Source organism: Heliangelus exortis, chromosome 15, assembly GCF_036169615.1.
Source record: "Heliangelus exortis chromosome 15, bHelExo1.hap1, whole genome shotgun sequence".
NCBI classification, from domain to species: Eukaryota; Metazoa; Chordata; class Aves; order Apodiformes; family Trochilidae; genus Heliangelus; species Heliangelus exortis.
Window position 1 is genome coordinate 15,066,642 of NC_092436.1, and position 18,963 is coordinate 15,085,604.

An 18,963-nucleotide genomic window follows, 5' to 3' on the forward strand; every position below is an offset into this window, starting at 1 on the left:
AGAGGTCCTAACATTGCAGAGATGCCAGTTATATGATCAAGAAAAAGAGATTCAGCCCACAACACAAATTATCCTGGCTCTTACATGAACTGATGACTCAGTACCCAAAGCTGTGTGTGTATAATAATGTCTATACTTCTCTGCTTGAAAGAACATTTCCCACTCAGTCCTGGATTACTTCTTCCAATCCTTCCAGGTATAAATAGTTTTTACTCAGAAAAAAAAAAAAAAAGTTCATCTGGGGAAGATGGGAGGCAGCACAAATTACTTGTTTCTGGGTATTCTTTCCCCTGCCCACCCTGGTGAGCCCTAAGCACCCCATTTCTGTCCATCAGGGATGAAGAAGAATAAAGAAAACTTTTTGCCATCTGAAATGGACACGTTTAGATCAAGGGAGAGATGTAGAAATCTCCTGGGTATCTTGGCTTTGGACTCCTTAAAGAAATGTCAGTGGGGAGATTTCAAGAGGGGCATCTTGGCAAATAATGTTGGGGAGAAAATGGTAAAAATCTGGAGCAATGATTGTGAATTATGGTTAAATGAGCCTGGGTTTCCTACAGGAGACAGGGGATAAAGGACAATCAGGACAATCCCCATCCCATGCTGCAGTGCACTGCAGCAGCTCATCCAAAAAATCACAGAATGGTTTGGGTTGGAAGGCACCTTAAAAATCATCTTGTAAACCTCTGCCATGGGCAGGGACACCTCCCCCAGCCCAGGGTGCTCCAAGCCCCATCCAACCTTCAACACTGCCAGGGATGGGGCAGCCACAGCTTCTGGGGGCAACCTGGGCAACCTCAGCACCCTCACCCTAAAGAATTTCTTCCTAATATTCAAGTTAAATCTCCCCTCTTCCAGCTTAAAACCTTTTACCTCTTGTCCTATCACTCCAGACCCTTGTCCCAAGTCCCTCCCCAGTTTTCCTGGAGCCCCTTCAGGCACTGGAAGGTGCTCTGAGGTCTCCCCAGAGCCTTCTCCAACAACCCCAGGTTTCCAAGCCTCTCTTCACAGGAGGCTCCAACCCTTGGGTTATCTTTGTGGCCTTAAGGAGAAGGCTGAGGGTCTGACTTGGCTTTCCTGGGTAAGAGTTGTGCATTTCAGGCGTGAGGATGGAGAGGTTTGTTGATAATCAAAGCTGAGCTGCCCACTGGGAAAGGTTCCCCTGGGCAAATGGCAGCCAGGAAAGAACAGGCAGGAAAGGACATTGTTATGAGAAGATGTCCTGAGGAAGTTTTTCTGTCTCTTGCTTGGGACAGTAGAGGCACACACTGCAATTTTAGGCTGCAGAGCCCTAGCACCCAGCCCTTATGTACTGTTTTTTTTTTTCATTTGGTTGGTTGGGTTTTTTTTTTTCCTTTCTTTTTTCCTTTTTTTTTTTTTCTTTTTTTTTTTTTTTCTTTTCTTTTTTCCTTTTTTTTTTTCTTTTTTTTTTTTCTTTTTTATTATCCTTTTTTTTTCCTTTTTTTTTTTTTTTTCCAATAATAGTTCTATCTCTTCCACTAGCAAGTGTCCAGGTAGAAGCCTGTACTCCTGAATCTGCAGACAAGCAGCTGGGGTTGTTCCTAAGCTGGATTTCAGGGAATTGCTCCTTTCTGTGGCCGAGTGCCTCCATTCCCCCTACTGCTGATGGGCAGAAGGGAAAGCAGTGGTGGCACAAAATGTTTTACAATGGAAATATGTTGATAACAGCTTCCAGAAACCCCTCTGTCCACACAGTTTGGTTTTGGTTGGTTGAATTATTATTATTGAACCTTCTGGAGAGGTTTCCTTGCCTATCCTATATTTAGAAATCTGGGCTGGCCATGGAATTTTAAGAGCCAGCGTTGTGTTAGCAGGGCCATGGCACATTTCATGTGTTGTAACATTTAGTGCTGGTGATGGTTTGAGTCAGTGTTTGATTTTGATGGCATGACTCAGAGCTCTGGGGTTTTTATGGGGTTAGGTAGGTGTCTTGTTCATTTTGGAGGGTTAGAAAGGGAAAAAAACCCAAAAAACCCAAACCCCAAACCAAGCAAAACCCAGTAGCAATGTGAAGCATTGCCAAGAGTTTGGGTTTCTATTGCCAGACCTGTGATAATCTGGTACTTCCCGTGAAGCCCCAGGTGGTACTTGCTTTATTTTCTGGGAATCTCCAATTTCATTTATCCTTTGTCATGGCAGGGCAAAGCCTCTCTGGGGCCTCAACACTGACAATATCAAAGGTAACAGCAAGCCTCCAAACCATCTCTAGGTCATTATATTTAATCCAATATCACCACTTCTGGGGAGGGGAAGAGGCCCAGTTCAAGTTTTCCAAGTGGACTGAGCTGAGTCCATCTTCCTGTCCTTTCCTCCTTTCTCCTTCCTCCCTTTGTGGTCTTTTTTGAAGGTCAGGAGGGACACTAAGTGTCTCTTGTAGATATTTGCTGTTTTCTGATGAACTTCTGAGCCTGCCCCATCTCTGCTGCCACATTTGGGTTTTGCAGTTGCCCCATTGGGATCCTGGAGCCCTCCTGGTGCTTCCCCCATCAGGGGCCTTTTTCTTTGAAGCCTCAGGGCTTGTCTGCACAGGGAGCCTCTTGCAAAACATGCTTGGCCTAGGGTGTGAATTTAAAGGGAAAGAGCTGTTCTGCACCAGATTCCTGCCTTAAAGTCTCTTATTCTGCAGGAAAAAGCAGGTATTCCTATTGTGCTGCCAGCTGGGCTGGGGTGAGCAGACAAAACCTCTTGTGGCAGCTCTGATCTGAGCTGGCCAGGGGTTCCTGATGCTGGTTCACACTGGAGAGGGCTGGCAGGAGGGAGGATGCTGCCCTCGGGCTCCTCGTTTCCCCAGAAGAGGAGGAAACGTGCAGAGCAGAGCCTGAACCTTTGGGGTGCTTGGTACCCTCTGGAGGAGCCACCCTGAAGAGAGAAGCTGCCCAGAACAATCCCAGCTGACAGTCCCCCCCTCCTCAGGTTTGGGCTTGGAGGAGCTGCTCGAGTCCAAACCTGTCAGAGCAGCCTGGGACTGACAAGTTCCCCTGAGTCAGCAGCCTCCAGACTCTGCTCACAGCACACGGGAGCTGCCTGGGATGTTGGGGCAGTGGCCTCCAGGAGTATGGGATTTGCCTTTGGAGACCACAAATAGAGATAGAGATGAGAGAGAGAGAGAGATTATATAGATAGATAACTTATATAGATAGATTATATATAGATAGGTAGATATAGATAGATTATATAGATATATAGATATATAGATAGATAGATTAGATAGATAGATTATAGGTATATAGATAGATAGATATAGATTATAGATAGATAGATTAGATATAGATATATATAGATAGATAGATTAGATAGATAGATTATAGATAGATAGATAGATAGATAGATAGATAGATAGATATAGATTATAGATAGATAGATAGATATAGATTATAGATATATAGATAGATAGACAGCTCTCTATAGGTAGAGAGCTGTCAGACTGGCCACCCTGTCTCTCATCTGTGTCCCTCCTGTGCCAGCCCATGAAGCTTCCCCTCCAGTGCAGTCTCAGCCCCTCCATGAGATGCTGGGGAAATGCTCTCCTGGGCTGTGATCCACGTGAGCTGGGGGCAGAGGTGTGGTGGGGGTCTCCAGCCCAGCTCCTGGTGGGAGGTGGAGGCCCCATGCCACCAGTCAGACCAGTACAAGTGCTGGAAGCATTACTGTGGCTCCTGCAGGGATGATGTGTGAGCAGGGAAGGACCTTTAGCTTTGGGAGGGGGGGAAGAGGTCCTGGAAACAGCTTGGAAGCTGGGGGTTGTGAAAGGAGGAGGCAGATGGTGACAGGACAGCAAGTCCCATTTTGTTTATGTCTCCACTGAGGCCAAAGGTGGAAGCCCAGACATCCCCAAGTGCTCCCAGATGGTTTCCAGTCCTTCCATCAGTGCCTGCCTGGAGCTGCTGTCACTGCAGTCACTGAAGCCCAGAGCAGAGCAGGAGTGGCAGAGAGGGAGAGACTTTTGTATGAAGCCCAGGCATGCTGTCAGCTGGATTAACCAGGGTACAAATGCAAGCAGGGCTCTCAGCCTCTGGGCATCAGGGCAGAGAAACAGCTCTGTCCTTGAGAGAAGGCAGAAGATTTCCCTCCTGGGAAGTTAGTCAGGAGTAAGGGATGCTCACTGCCATGAAGTGGAAGTCCCTGGCTAGCAAGGAGCATGATCCAGCCCAGGAAGGCAGTTTCCCTGCAGTGTGATGCTCTTTTCTGGCTGCTTTCTGTGCCTGTCACGAGTCCCCATGCGTCACCAAAGCCTTCCCCTGTTCTTCCCTGCTGGAGTTGCCCTGTTAACAGAGTTGGCTGCTGGAGGACTCATTGGGGCTGAAATGATTTATCCCTCAGTCAGTGCTTGCAAATGAACCACTGGAAGTCTTTCAAAAGCCATCTTCTCTTGACCTAAGTTCAGCTAAATATTTTAGCAGCATCAGCTTTATATAACAAGTCAGAGGTAGAGGGGAATGCTGGCAGGGTGAGGTTTATGTTGACAAACAGCTCTTGCTGGTGAGCAGCTCCCTCTCAAAGTGACCTCCTTCTTCAGAGGATCCCTGGTGGAGCCCAGAACTGACAACTTCCCCCCCTCCCCAAAGTGTGATTGCTTGTTTGTTTACTCTGGGTATCTGAGAAAAGGCCAAAATATCTGTATGAAAACGGGGGATGCTCTGCCAGCATTTGGATTGTAGTGGAGTCCCTTGGTAGAGCCCTAGCACCCCAAATTAATTCCAGTTGGTAGGGACAGGAGAGCATCACATGGGCTGAAAACTGGGTGGGGAGGCCCATGAACAATGGATTAGGATAAACAGCAGTGTGTCAAATTGTCAGGGGAGTGAAGGAGAGAGCAGTGTGGGGACCTCAAGTCCTGCCAATTGCTGCCCTCCCTGGTGAGCCCTGGGTGGTTAAACTCTGCTGCCTTGCCCTGGGGCTCCCATAGCCCACGAGTGGGCTTGGGAAGGTGGATCTGCTCATCTTGAGTTACCTGGGAAGGCTTTTCAGAGCTTGCTTCACGTGGCAGGGCTGATGATCCTGTCTGAGGTGTCCGTTTAGCTTTTGTTCCTGCTCACAAAGACGCTCCCACTTAATTATCTGATATTTTGACTAGACGTTTATTTACCACCAAATTATAAAGGGAGGGGTGCAAGCTGAAAAATGGGATGAAAAGCATAATAGAGCAGGCTGTGCTTGACTCTGGGGTTCAGTCTTCATTGTCCTCTGGCTTTGGGTGAGACCCAGGTGAGCTGGCTGAGCTGGGCTGAGTCCTTGCTCAGAAGGTAAAAGTGGATCTGGGAAAGATCCCGTGTACGTGTACAGGGTCCTGGGAGCTGCAAACAGCAGCATGGAAGTGAGCAGGAAGGTTTTCTTCTCTTGGTGTTTCAGGCTTGGCCATAGAGGAAAGGGACAGGCAGGGATAAGAGTGAAGAGCAGGAGGGGAAGCTCAGCTTCTGCATCCTGCAGCCAGGAGGAGAGGGGGACCAGAGGCCCCAGTGCTGCTCCAAGCATCCCTGAAGTTGTGTTTTCAGTGAGATGTGAGAAGAAGCCAGCATTTCCAGAAGGAAAGGAGCATTAGTCTGGGGCTTAAGGGTGATGTTCAAGGTTTTCAAGATCATTGATTTGGCAAAAGAAATTAAAACCCATGGATCCTACAGCCAAGGTGAATCGAGAAAGGAAGATGAGTGGGTTTTGGTTACTTGTTTGGTGGCAGCTGACATAGGCAAGGAGGCAGAAACAGAAAGAAGGAGCAATATAAAGGATTGAAGGACAGAAGGAGAGGTGGGCTCCATCTTTGGGAACAGGTGGAACATCTCTTGTTGATGCCAAGAAGGCCAATGGCATCCTGGGGTGCATTAGAAAGGGGGTGATTAGTAGGTCAAGAGAGGTTCTCCTCCCCCTCTATTCTGCATTGGTGAGGCCGCACCTGGAGTATTGTGTCCAGTTCTGGGCCCCTCAGTTCAAGAAGGACAGGGAAGTGCTTGAAAGAGTCCAGCACAGAGCTACTGAGATGATTAAGGGAGTGGAACATCTCCCTTCTGAGGAAAGGCTGAGGGAGCTGGGTCTCTTTAGTTTGGAGAAAAGGAGACTGAGGGGTGACCTCATCAATGTTTTCAAATATGTAAGGGGTGAGTGTCAGGGAGATGGAGTTAGGCTTTTCTCAGTGGTGACCAGTGATAGGACAAGGGGTAATGGGTGTAAATTGGAGCATAGGAGGTTCAAGTTGAATATCAGAAAAAATTTTTTTACTGTAAGGGTGACAGAGCCCTGGAACAGGCTGCCCAGGGGGGTTGTGGAGTCTCCTTCACTGGAGACATTCAAAACCCACCTGGACACGTTCCTAGGGGATGTACTCTAGGGGGCCCTGCTCTGGCAGGGGGGGTTGGACTAGATGATCTTTTGAGGTCCCTTCCAACCCCTAGGATTCTATGATTCTATGATCTCTTCTGCACTTGGGGACCAAAAGAGCCTTACAGGACTCAACAGCTGATATTGCATCTGGGTTCCCCATCCCCTGCTCTGCCCTTGTCCTGACAGCCTTTCCTGCTGTCAGGGACCCTCAGCCTTTTCTCAGAGGGGATTTAGCCTGCTGGGGAGGTTGTGAGGGGTGGATCAGGTTCATCCTTGCAGTCACCCAGGTCCTGGGGCACTCTGTGGGATGCAGGGAGGATGTGTAGCCCTGGCTTGGTTAGGTGTCTGGATCCTGGAGGGTTGGGTGTGTGTTGCAGGGCAGGGATGTGCTCTTTTCAGTTGCTGAGGGGTTCTTCCAAACTTATTCCTGTAATCCTGTGGTTTGTTGTCCCCTTGAATTCTGTCTTTTCGGGTTGGTTCTGGAACTGTTGAAGATGGCAAAGGTCTATCCAGGCCTTCCCAGGGCAGTTCCTCAGCACCACTGCACCTTCTGCATGTTTCTCAGACAGAAAGTCACACACACAGGGTATTTTGGGTTTTTTATTTTTTATTTTGTTTCCTACAAAACTATTCCCCAGCGGATGAGACCCCACTCTTTCCATCAGGTTTTATGTGCTGTGTCTCAGACCCCTGAACATCCTTTTTTGGAGTTTCTAGGGGGATGCATTCCTCTGCATGGAGCTGTTCAAGGATGATGGGGGAGATGGTGAACCAGAGTGCAGAAGTGAAGGAGCATCTCTGCCTAAGCTGGGCAGAGCCTTCATCTTTCTTGCTTAGCTCAACTGCTTCCTTGCTTTTTTTCCCTGTCATTTTTGCCTGGAGATGGGAGCCATCCATGCTTATAATACAAGTTGAATCCCACATTGTACCCTGTCCTTTCTCAGGTCTTCCTTGGATCCCAGTCTCCTTCCCCTCGTTCTCACTGCTGCTTAAAATTGGCACTTGTGGTCCAAAGGTGGCACCCAGAGGTCCTGGCTGCAGCATTGTTCCCAGGACAGAGTCAGAACAAGGCCCAGTCCCTGCCCCTAATATTTTAAGTGGGATCTTTGAGAGAGGAAATGGAAGTAGAAAGAAGGGATGCAAATTGTCCCACTTTACGCAACGTTTCTGGGATAAAACCCAGCACTATTAATAGCTTTTTGCTCAACAACCATCTTTTGTTCAGCCCTCTGCTCTTCACCTTAAGTTGTTTGTCTTGTGCAGGATCTCTTGGCCTGTTTGGGGGAAGTTCCCACCTTGGGATCTACAGTTAGAACTACAGCAGATTAAATCAACCCGGATCCATTTTGAATGCAGAATATTTTCCCTGCTTGGGCCACCACTACTCTTGCCTTTTTTTCACCCACATTTTGCAGCATTGCTCTTTGGTTTTGGTTGCTTGCATCCTGCAGCATCTTCTAGAAGACGACTTGCGTCTCACCTTCCTTTGCTGCTCTTCCCAAAATTCTTCACTGGAGGAACCAGCCAACTGGCAAGGGTTTGCACACATCAAAACCTCAAATTTGTCTTGCCTTCCTCCTTCCTTGTTGCCCATGAATGTTCTATAAAGTGAATTTTCTGCCGGAAATGTTTGTGGAAGAAGAAACTGTTGATTCAATTTTAACGAAGAGTCACAAGAAGCAAATTTTAAAATTGCAACTGTATGTTTGTGATAATAAGAGCTCTGTCAGTGCTGTCAGGGGCTAGAATTGATGGAGGCCACAAAATCTCTTTATCCAGCCCAAGTGGGCTAGAGTTGCTTGATTTTTCATTTTTTTTTTTTTAAACACAAGCCACAAACTGCTCATGAGCAATTTACAAGCCAAAAATTAGCCGGTAAGGCTTTGCAGAGAATAGTTCTGAAGAATCTTGCAATAAGCCATATTCAAATATAAACCAAGGGAAAATAAGGATAAAAAAATTAATCAGGAAGAGCTGACATCCTGGAGACTCCTGGCAGCCATAAATCAGGCTGATTGGGGGACATTTCAGTGGTAGCCACCCATTGCTGTGCTTCGGTGGGGGTCGGAGCTCTTCAGAACAATGCTGGGAAGCCACACTCTGGACAAGGCAGGAGACATGCTGTGTTAGTGTCTCCACTGGGCAGTGCCCAGAGTCCCAGCTGGAATTTACAGCTAGCTGCTTCCCTGCAGCCCAGGGAGGAGGTGGCCCCTCTCTCCAGGGCTTGGGTTCTCCCTGGGCTCAGCCCCTCCGTGCAGATCCTGCTGGTGCCGCTGGAGAAGGCAGAGATGCCCTCAGCATCCTGGGATAACGTTGTGGTGGAGGGTTCCATTCCTCCATTCCATCCCCATCCCCACTTGGTGGGAATGTAGGTGTCCATCTGCCTTGGAAAAACTGTCTCAGGGATGATCTTTATTTTCTTCCCTTTTCTTGCGTTTTGGATGGAAAGCAGACCTGCGGTCACTATCTGAAGTTCTTCTTCTGGTACCAGTGTTTTAAAGGATTTCTTGAACTAGGAGAAAAAAAAAAAGAAACTTTAAATCTTCCTAATATAACATTACAGAGAACAAACAAGTCTTTAATGCAACCCACAGGGGCTCTTGTGGGGAGATCCTGATAAAAACACGACTTTCTGTTTTGGAAATACCCTCTGGTGGATTTGTCAAAACCCTTCCAGAGACAATGGTGAACTTTCAAAGTAGGCAGAGACATGGAAAAAAAAATACTGTAATTAAGACTGCAAGTGGTTGGCTTTTGTCACAGAATGACAGTGAATATGATTTTATAGGTTAACAGTTAAAAATCCCCCCACCTCAGTGCTAGAGAGTGATAATCAAATTTATTTGTCCAGAAATTAAAATTCTTTCTTCTTGGGAAGCCTTCTTTGTGCTGAGTTTCTACCTGGATGGGCACATCACACAGGGATGTCCTCTGGCCCAGGGCTTCCTGGGAGGTCAAAATATCCAAAAAAATGTTGCCAGCTGGGCTGCCACATCTTACCTGCACTTGACCTCTGCTTGCCCTGAGGGAACTTCATAACCAATCCTGAATTTTGCTGATTTTTCCTTTGTTAAGCATGTTTGAAAACACTATTTAAACCTGTCCCTTGTCTGAAGGGAAGGGGCAGGTGCAGAACTGGGGTTGGAACAGACCCTCCACAGTGAGGAGCTGCAGGAGGGGCTGGGTGGTTGTGGTCCAGACCTCACCTAGCAGTGATTTAACACCTTTGGGGTCCTCATTCTGGTGGATGAAGACAGTGGGCACTTGAAGCCCAGAAAACCAACTGTGTCCTTGGCTGCATCAAGAGAAGTGTGGGCAGGAGGCTGAGGGAGGGGATTCTCCCCCTTTATTCTGCTCTCCTGAGCCCCCAGCTGGAGTGCTGAGTCCAGTTCTGGAGTCCCTGTTCCAAGAAAGCCATGGATGTGATGGAGAGTGTCCAGAGAAGGGCCATGGGGATGCTCAGAGGGCTGGAGCAGCTCTGCTATAAAGAGAGACTGAGAGAGTTGGGGTTCTGGTTCCTCTGGAGGTCCCAGGGGACCTCATTGTGGCCTTCCAGGGGCTGAAGGGGCTACAGGAAGGCTGGGGAGGGACATTTTAGCTTGCCTGGTGGTGACAGGACATGGGGGAATGGATTGAAACTAGAGGAGGGGAGATTTAGATGGGAAGTTAGGAAGAAGTTTTTCCCCATGAGGGTGGTGGGACCCTGGCCCAGTGGATGGGAGCCCCATCCATCCCTGGAAGTTTTTAAGGCCAGGCTGGATGGGGCTCTGAGCATCCTGAGCTGGTGGGAGGTGTCCCTGCCCATGGCAGGGGGTTGGAACTGGGGGATCTTCAAGGTCCAACCCTGAAAATTCCAGGATTCTATGAAATGCCACATTTTGAGAGAGGAGGAAGGTGCTGCCAGCAGTGCTGTGCTGTCTGAAGCCAGGTGTGAATACCTGAGCTTTTGCTTTTTCCTGGCTTTGGTGAGCAGAAGCCAGGGCTGGGCAGAAGGAGAAAGGTTTGCTTGGCAAACCCTGCAGGTCCCATGTGTCTGGCATTGCCCTCCTGCTGATCTATCTGAAGGATCTGGGGAGTGCTCTTTGAGGTTGTTCTGTACCCAGGGCATTACCACACCTCTTGTTTTTTACAAAATCGACCTGTGATGCTCCCACCAGTCCCTGTCTTCTGTCCTCTTGGCACTGGGAGAGCCCAGCAGTCTCTGTTAAAGGGATTTCAGCTCCTTTTAACCACTGTTCCCACCCCCCACCCTGTTTTAAAGAAACAATCCTGTGGTCAATAGAGCTGTAATACTCAAAATAGGGTTTTTTTTTAATTGCTTTCTAGAACTGATGATATTCCCCTAATGGCCATAATACATGAGGAAATCCTCCCCTCTAACCTATCATATAGCCTTTCACTGTGCTGCTATGGTAAGGGGTCTGTATATGGGTTTATGTACAGATTTGGTAATAAATATTCAACAAAACAAGTTTTATTGCTCACTTGGATTGTTTTATCTCCCGGGGTGATGGTTACACTTTCCTTTGGTGATTGAGAGATGACAGATAGCACCCAGGTCTTTACCAGGGTAGCAGTGCAAGTAATTTGTGCTTAGTGTGCAGGGCTGAAACAAAGAATTAATGTATTTCAACGTTTTGGATGCTCTGGGTAATGTGGTGTTGGCCAGGTCTTGACTGGCAGTCCACAGGCTATGGGTGGGCTATTTTTCTAGCTGACTGTGAAGATAGAGATAAAGCTATATTTTATGAATTGCTGCTTCCAAGGTCAGTTGGAAATTGAGCAGTTCATAAAATATATCTTTGTCCAAAGATATATTTGATTATATAAAATATGATTCCAGAATCAATTGGGTACAAACAAGATGTTGCCTTTAGGGTTGAAAACACATTGTTAGAGGCATGAAGGGCAGAAATTGTCACTGCTGTCTTTGTGTGGCTATTGTTTGGGGGTTTAATAGGAACAGAATGAATGACATTTTTCCACCAGACCACTTATGCTCAACTATACCTCCAGGACAACTTCCTGGCCAAAAATATTCAAAACAAACAAACACAATAGCAATTCTACTCCAATTACATTGTTTGCAAACCAGTTAGTGTTCATAGAGTACTAGGTTTGGCAAATCCAGGCACTTCAGCCCTGGATTTTCATAGTGGAGATTTGTATGTGAATTCCTTGTAGCTGTTGTGCTCTGCAGGTGAACATCTGAGAGGCCACAGCATGGCCAGCTCCAGCATTTTAGCCCAATTTGGGGTCAAAGCACACCCTGGCTGGCTTAATAGTTGGGATGGAAAGCCTGGATACTGGGAAGAAATCTTCACCCCGTGGCCAGCTGCTCAGTGAGACTCCAGGCTATGGCTCTGACCAAATCATACCCCAAGTTTCCAAACTTTCACTTGGAAGAAGAATAGCTAAATATGGAGAGGGGGAAAAAGAAAGGCAGAAGAGGAGGGATTTATCAGTTGTTGGTTTAGGTCAGTATTTGTGAGAGGAGAGTGAACTTGGTGACTTTGTGGCACCTTTTCCTGGGAGAGATCCTAGAGAGAGCAAACCTGAATCCACATAATTGCTTGTGACTTCCTTGTCAACTCGTGGGAATTGTCCTGGGAACACTGGGTTTTGAGCCTCACAGTTTTAAATGAATATAGTGCTGTGGACTGGGTTGTATTTATTGCTCCTTCCTGAGATGGAAAGCTACAGGAACATAGTTAAGGGAAAAGAACTTGTACTGTGGGGATGCCATGGGCCATGCAGGGAGGAATAATGCAGTCCTTGTGGCTCCAGCAAGGATTCCAAGCTTCATTCCCACCCCAGCACTGCTGACTTCAGTCTTTTCAGCCCCTTCACAGTTCCAGTCATCTGGGTCCTCTCCCCATCAGTGTCTCTGGTCTGTGTTCAGCTGTGTGGATGTCCTCAGCAGATCCCCTGGGACCTGAAGGAATGGTCTGTCACACCTGATGACTTCCAATCCCTAATGCTGTAAAAATGGGACCTCTCCCAGGAACACAGAGATGTGCCCCTGACTCCTGCTGGCATCCATCTGTGGGAAAGGCCCAGCAGGCTGGGGTGTGCTGAGCACAGGGCACATCCATGTCCTTGGAGAGCTTGGGGTCACTAATCCTTCCTGAAGCCTCTGGTTTTGCAGTTCCTGCAGGGACAGAGCCATGGGCAGTGCAGCCAAGGGGTAAATGCCCAAAGGGACCCATCCTGCCTGGAGCTGGCTCCCAGAGTGGAGTCCCTGCCATCACAGATCCAGTTAGAGAACTGTGGCTAAATGTTAATTAAAAGGCCTAATAATGGCTACAGCAAAATTCTGCTTCTTGGACATTAAAACTTGACATTTACAAAAACTTGATGTTTACCCCTCTGCCCAGGACCCAGAGTGAGTTTGGAAAGGCAGTCCTGGTAACAGCTGTGAGCTGATCAGCTTTTCTGAATAAATCAGACATGAAAGCTGCTCGAAACATAAAGCACATTAGAGGTGCTGGATTATAATTTATATTCTCAATTTAGAGGCTGTAGTTAACCCCTGATGGGTTGTACCTGGGGTATGGCACATAGCCCTTGGGCATCAAGGTTCTCTCTGCAGGCTCTGGACTCTGTGGATAAAAAGGACAAACACAGCATTTCAAGTGTTAAGCAAGGGTTTATTTTCTAGTGAACCCCATGTTTCCATTCCTTCTGGCTGGAGGGAGCTTTCTTCAGAGCAGATTTGACAAGTTGGCATTTTGCAGCCAGTATTGAAGCAGTCAGAGGATCCAGGACAGGAGCAGCTGCTGCTGAGATTCAGTTTTCTCTCCTTGTCATATAAAAGCCAAAGCAAACACAGACCAAAGGAGCTTCCCCTCTGATAGAAACAGGAGAGGCAGCAAACACACCAGAAACAGGGGCTTCATTAACCAAGAAATTGATTAATTAGGCTGCATTAATCAAGAAATAAGATGTATTAGCTCAGTGCAGAGCCTGCTGACCCACCAAAGATCTGCAGAGCTGCATGATGATGCCCTGGGGCAGGGATGAGAGAAATGGGGAAAAAAAAACTTTGGGAAGGAGTTGTCATCTTTGCAGAAGTGTGTGTTTGAATCAAAAGCAAGACAAGGCTGCAAAATATTTCCCATGGAAAGATGAAGTTTTGTTACTGCTCAGTTGTTGGACTCTCCCCATGGGTGATAAATGATGTTTTGAGTTGAGGGTCTGAGGTGCTTCCAGGCATAGTCCAGAAGTAAAAGAGGTGTTGTTATCATCATGATACTTCACTGTAATATCAAATGTAATCAGAAGTTAATTAATTAAAGCAGTGTGTACATATAAGACCTTTTATGGCTGATGTTCAAGCAGCTCATAAGGCATAATTTAGAGCTCATTTTTTAAAGACTTTGTAACCCTTTGCTGTCCATGAGAAAGTGGTAACTTGGCAGTAGAGGCCAGGACTGCTGTCAGAGGGAAAGATCCTTCCTGTAAAAGCCTCTTAGTGAAACATAAACGTTGAAACAGGTGAGGAAAATGTGGCTATTATTGATCCCAGCTTTAGGGTTAATTTGTATGGCTTACCCAGCTAGTGTAGGCTGAGATCTAACACTTGCTTGGGATTCAGCTGGCCTTGTAGTGAGCAAAAACCTGTAGAAAATCTGTATTTATTGTTAGTCTCAGCTCTAGCAGGATGAACCCTGCCTTTTTGCAGCACAGCATCCCCTTGGTGTGGGAGCTGTTAGAAAAATCACTTGGATTGCAGCTGCCTTTTCTCAGGCTTTGTGAGGCTGGTGGTTCCTCAGCCCCCTGGAGAGGAGACTCAGATTTGGGGAGAGGAGATTCAGATCTGGGAGAGCAGGGGCTGACAGGATTGCCAGGTGACCAGGGATACAATTCCTGAATGATGGCTTGAAGAGAGCTGCAGCCTCAGGCTGACCAGTGCAGCCCAAAACCTCCCCATTTTTGGGTCCCATTTTTGTGGCTGAGCAGTTCCTAAAGCAGGCAAGGAGAAGACCATGAGCTGGCAAACCAGGGCCATGAGATTCAGAGGATGAGGAGCTGAAATGGCAGCTTCAGCCCAGCCTGTGCCAGGCTGGGAGGGGACGGGGGTGGCCTTGGGTCAGTGTTTTGGCCACATCCGAGCAGCAGAAACCTGTACAGAGAGGCTGGGAAACTGGGAGCTGGGGGGGAAGTAGAACCTGAAACCTGCTTGCTTTACATCTGGGATTGTTTGCCAGGGATGGGGCATTATCTTGGTGTCTGTAAAGCTGGGACTTCGTTTTCCCAATGGAAAAAGTACCAAACAGGGAGGGAGTCCAACGGCACCAAATATCCAGAGCAGTAAGGGAAGGAGGCACTTTCAGAATCCCCACATCTCTTTGAATCAAGCTTGTGACTTTCTGAGCTCCCTGATTTGGAAAGGAAATAGGAAATGGGTCGATGTTGAAGCTGAAAATGAACTGAAAAGCAAAACTTTGGAATACTCCAGTATTAGCACTCTGCTGCTTGGGTCTCTCAAGCTGAGTTCGTTTAATGATGGAGAAGGCTGAAAGGTGAATCATTCATAGGTCACAAGTGCCTAAAAAGGGAAGAGTTTCTTGTTGCTAGATGGGATTCAAATTTACCAGAGAAAGGCAGAGATCTCTTGGCTGAAAGCCAAAGGTAGAGAAATTCAGATTAGGAATCGGGGCTGCAATTTTAACACTATGAATGAAAAACTGTGGAAGTTCTTTGGCTGGCATTAAGCAGATAAGAGCTCTAAGTGAGGATTTCTGTGTTTTTCTAACAGATGAAGGAATTATGAAGGGAGATTTTCCAGCCCAGAGCAGTCTTTTCCAGCAGACCAAAGCTGGGTTTCCTTTTAGAGCAGGGCTGGCTGTGGCTGGGGATGCTGCATCCATCCAGTTTGTGCTGTGCCTGCTCTGCCGTGCTGCTTCCCAAGGATGAGCCACACTTGGAATGGCACAGGAAGGTGCAGGGATGCACTGGATGGCTGGGAGCACAGCTCTCTTTATGCTTTTTCCACACACAGTCCAAAATACTTGTGAGCTGCCTTTCTCTTTCACTGCCCTGAGAGAATTCCAGTCTATGGAATGTGGCTTGTGGTACAGAAGCACCATCCCTCTCCCTTCTGTAGTAAGACAGCTGAAAAATGAAATCTGGAGAGGAAACTTGTTCTCCTGCCTTTTTCCTGGGCTGGGCTCTCTGCTGGAGGAGTGGGATGCAGGCAGAGCACCTGCCCTGTGGAAGGGTCAGCTCCAGCTCAGCCCCTCTTGGCATGGCCCTGCCTGGTTAGGAATTTCATGTCATTTGTTACAGAACCACAGAGTTAACTTGATTGGAAAAAACCATCAGGATCATCAAGCCCAGTCATTAACTTAACACTGAGAAGGCCACCAAAATCACAAGGTGTGAGGGGTACAGAGGCTTGGGGGAGATGTGATTCCTGCCAGAGGAGGTAAATCAGGGAGTGGAGATCTTGGAAGTTTTCTTGCTTGTCCTTGGCCCTCTCCTTCAATGTTCTCCATGTTTCTGGGCTTTGTTCTGCTCTCAGCAGCATTTTCTGACACATTTCTCTCCCAGGCCATGCTGCCTGCTTCACAGTTCTGCAGTCTGCAAGGCTGGAAATACTATGAAGCAGATGCAGCAATGCCAAGGTCAGGACCTGCCTGGTATTTAAGGCACTGCTGGCATGGGACAGGGTGACCTCAGTGTACAATGGGAGCCAACCAGCACACACATTCAGACAGAATAAATATTTGACAGAGTCTATTTCTCTATTGCCCAAAATAACCCCTACAAAAGCAAGGTCCTGTTTACCTTCCTGGATCTCTGTGCATGGTGTTCTGAGAAGAAACGAGCTCTCTTCTCCATTCATTGCCTTCCTCCTCTTCTGGGCGATCCCTTTCCAGGCAAGCAGCAGGGATCCTGGCTTCACAGCACCCAGGACACCTTGGATTTTCATAGAACTTCTGACATTTGGGGAACTGAGAGAGTTTTTCTTCAGCAGTCTCTGCCTGTGCCAAAGCATGGTGACCTGGGAAGCAGAGCAAGAAATCAGGGTGCAGCCTGGAGCATTATCTGCTGCTCTCCAAGCTGGTTTTGTGCTCTCCCTGCCCCAAACAGCACCTGTGCAGCTCTCTCCATCCCCAACCAGTCACAAGGAGTTTGCAGCAGGCTTGTAACAGTCAGTAAGAATATTTGCTGGGGTTAATTCTTTTTTTCTTGGTGTGCTACTGGCTCCTAAGTTCGTTTCTGTGCCTTGGTGCCAGCAGAGCCCCGGAGCTCAGAGCCAGCAGCAGTGCTGGGGACTGATTTGCTGTGTCACAGTTCCAGGAGCCTCTGGGTTTGCCTTGTAGTCACTGTGAGCTTTGCCCAGACACTTTGTATTACCCCAAACTGTCTGTGTGTGTTTTCAGCTAAATTTTTGCTTCCCATACCCTCACAGATCAGACAAAGGAGTAAGAGACTCCTCGGAGCAGCAGCACACGCCTGGGGATTGCTGTGCTTTTTATTTTGTAGAAGCCAGTGAAAAGAGTCTTTAAATAAAACCAACCTATGATAACTTAGCTTGGCATGAAGACTGAGTGGAGACCTACAAAGGTCTATAAAATAGCAGTTAGTCTAATGAAACTCATCCAGTTCCTCCTCCTTTGAGTGCTCTTCCGTATCACAAGATCAGAATGCATCAGGCAATTTAAAAAATGCCTTGTTCATATTAGACAGACAAAATACTTTATCTCTGACACATCTTAGGCAAGTGGAAACCATTGCTGCCCATCGTCTTCAGGCAAAGCCAGCAATTTGCTGTTTTCTTTTTTAAGGTTAACACTTAGAGTGGAAAAGAGAGCAGAAAGAGTGCAGAGCTGTCAGTTCAGAGGAAAAGTCTAAGCCTGCTTATCCTTCATTGTCATGTTTAATATGAAGCCTGGCAGGGATTGATAAGAAGTGTCTCCCTCTCTGCCTGATGTCCCAGGTGCATGGTAAAATCTCCTCTCTGAAACACCCAAGGGAGCTCATGTGCCCAGCCAGGCTTCAGACTGGAAAGGCTGCTGGCCAGCCTGGCAGTACAGGCTGTAAGACCATTTTAAGTAGCTATTTTCTTTCATTTTTCTAACTGAAGATCACCTTAACACCTGAAGAATAGCTGTCCCTCCCTGTCTCATCCTTTGTAGGTGCAGGATTTCATTGCAGCCCTGCCCAGGGGCTGTTACTCTGCTGCTGATGCTGTTGTGCAGAGGGGGATGGGGAGGAGAGGGAACTGCACCCCAGGACCTGCCTCTGCTCCTCTGCACTGAAATGCTTCACCTGTGGTCACTGGGGCTGTCAGCATGATCAGCAGCAATGGAAAAATTAGTATCCAAAAATCTGGAGCTCCTGCATCCCTGGCTTTGGCCTGGAGAGCAGAGCAAGCACCAGCAAGAGACCTGTGGGAGTTTAGTGTGACCATGGGGAGCAGATAAAACCACCCCAGACCTCAGGGATCCTTCTGTTCCCCACAGGGAAGTTTTTCTCTGTGCAGAGATGTTTTTCCCCGTGCAGGGATGCTCCTTCCCTGCTCCTGTGCTGGCAGAACCTGGGAGCAGAGCCGTGCATCCCTTCTCCAGCCCTCCCATCCCTCGGTGGCCCAGGGGAGGGAGCTGGGGGCTTGGGCCCGGCCTGAGGAAGAGGGAAGTTTTCACACTGTCTGATTTCTCTTTTTGTAGCTGTCCCTCCCAAGCTGAAGAAACTGAAAAGCCCAAATGTTCACGTTGGTGAGAAGATTTCACTGAAGTGTGAGGCAACTGCTGGCAACCCTCAGCCTTCCTACAAATGGTTTAAAGATGGCAAAGAGCTGAAGAAGAGCAAAGACATCCGGATCAAGTATGGAAATGGGAAGTAAGTATGGTAGAGGGGTGCTCTGCCTCATGCTGAGTGTCTGGGTCTGGGGGATTGTCTGGCTGGAAGTGGTGCTGTGATCTCCAGGTCCCTGCTGGTTCCCTGAGATTCTCCCTCAGAGGCACAGGACCATGCACAGCCCATTTACCATGCCCAGGAGACTGAGCAGGATTCCCAGTTTCCTTAAAGAGGGAGAGGAGCAAGTGTTGCATGGGATAGCTGCTGGGTTTGTAGCTGGGAACTCTTCCTGTGCCATTGGATCCCTCCAGGGACCTAAGGAGGTGACTCCTTCCCTGCCAGCTGGTGGCTGGTTGGGAACAGCCTCAGGTTACCTGGGATGGATCCTGCTTTGGGATCAGGGATCCGAATGCAGGCATCATCCAACCCCTGCCAACAGGAGATCTGCATAAATGTGGGGGGACCCCCTGACCTCCTCTGAGTTTAGGTGAGCCTGAGAGCATCTGAGGCAACTGCAAAGATCCAGGAGCCCATCCCAGTCCTGTCTGAGCAGGACCTGCAGGCACCCTTGTCTGGTGTGAGACCCTGGTGTCCCTGCACCCAGGGTGACATCCATGGCAGCTGCCCCGAGCTTTCCACATGGTGAAGGATCCATTCCCAGGGTCATCCTTGGGACCACCCCATCCAGACAGTGCAGACAACTGGGAGGAATAAGGGGCTCTCATGGAGGGCTGCTTTAAATGGACCTGTGCTGACATTTTCCCAAATATTTACATGGGAAGTGTCTTAAAATTCTCCCATAACCACGACTATGCTTACATT

General features: G+C 47.9%; 1 protein-coding gene across 3 annotated transcripts in view; it reads left to right on the plus strand.

Annotated features, from left to right (window-relative positions):
* NRG2 (neuregulin 2) overlaps positions 1-18,963 on the plus strand; it is a 173,553-nt gene that overhangs the window by 89,510 nt on the left and 65,080 nt on the right. For all 3 annotated transcript variants that reach the window (XM_071758664.1, XM_071758666.1, XM_071758665.1), the window contains exon 2: positions 18,012-18,183. In XM_071758664.1, coding sequence (XP_071614765.1) covers positions 18,012-18,183 — 172 coding nt within the window. The remainder of the gene's footprint in view (positions 1-18,011; positions 18,184-18,963) is intronic.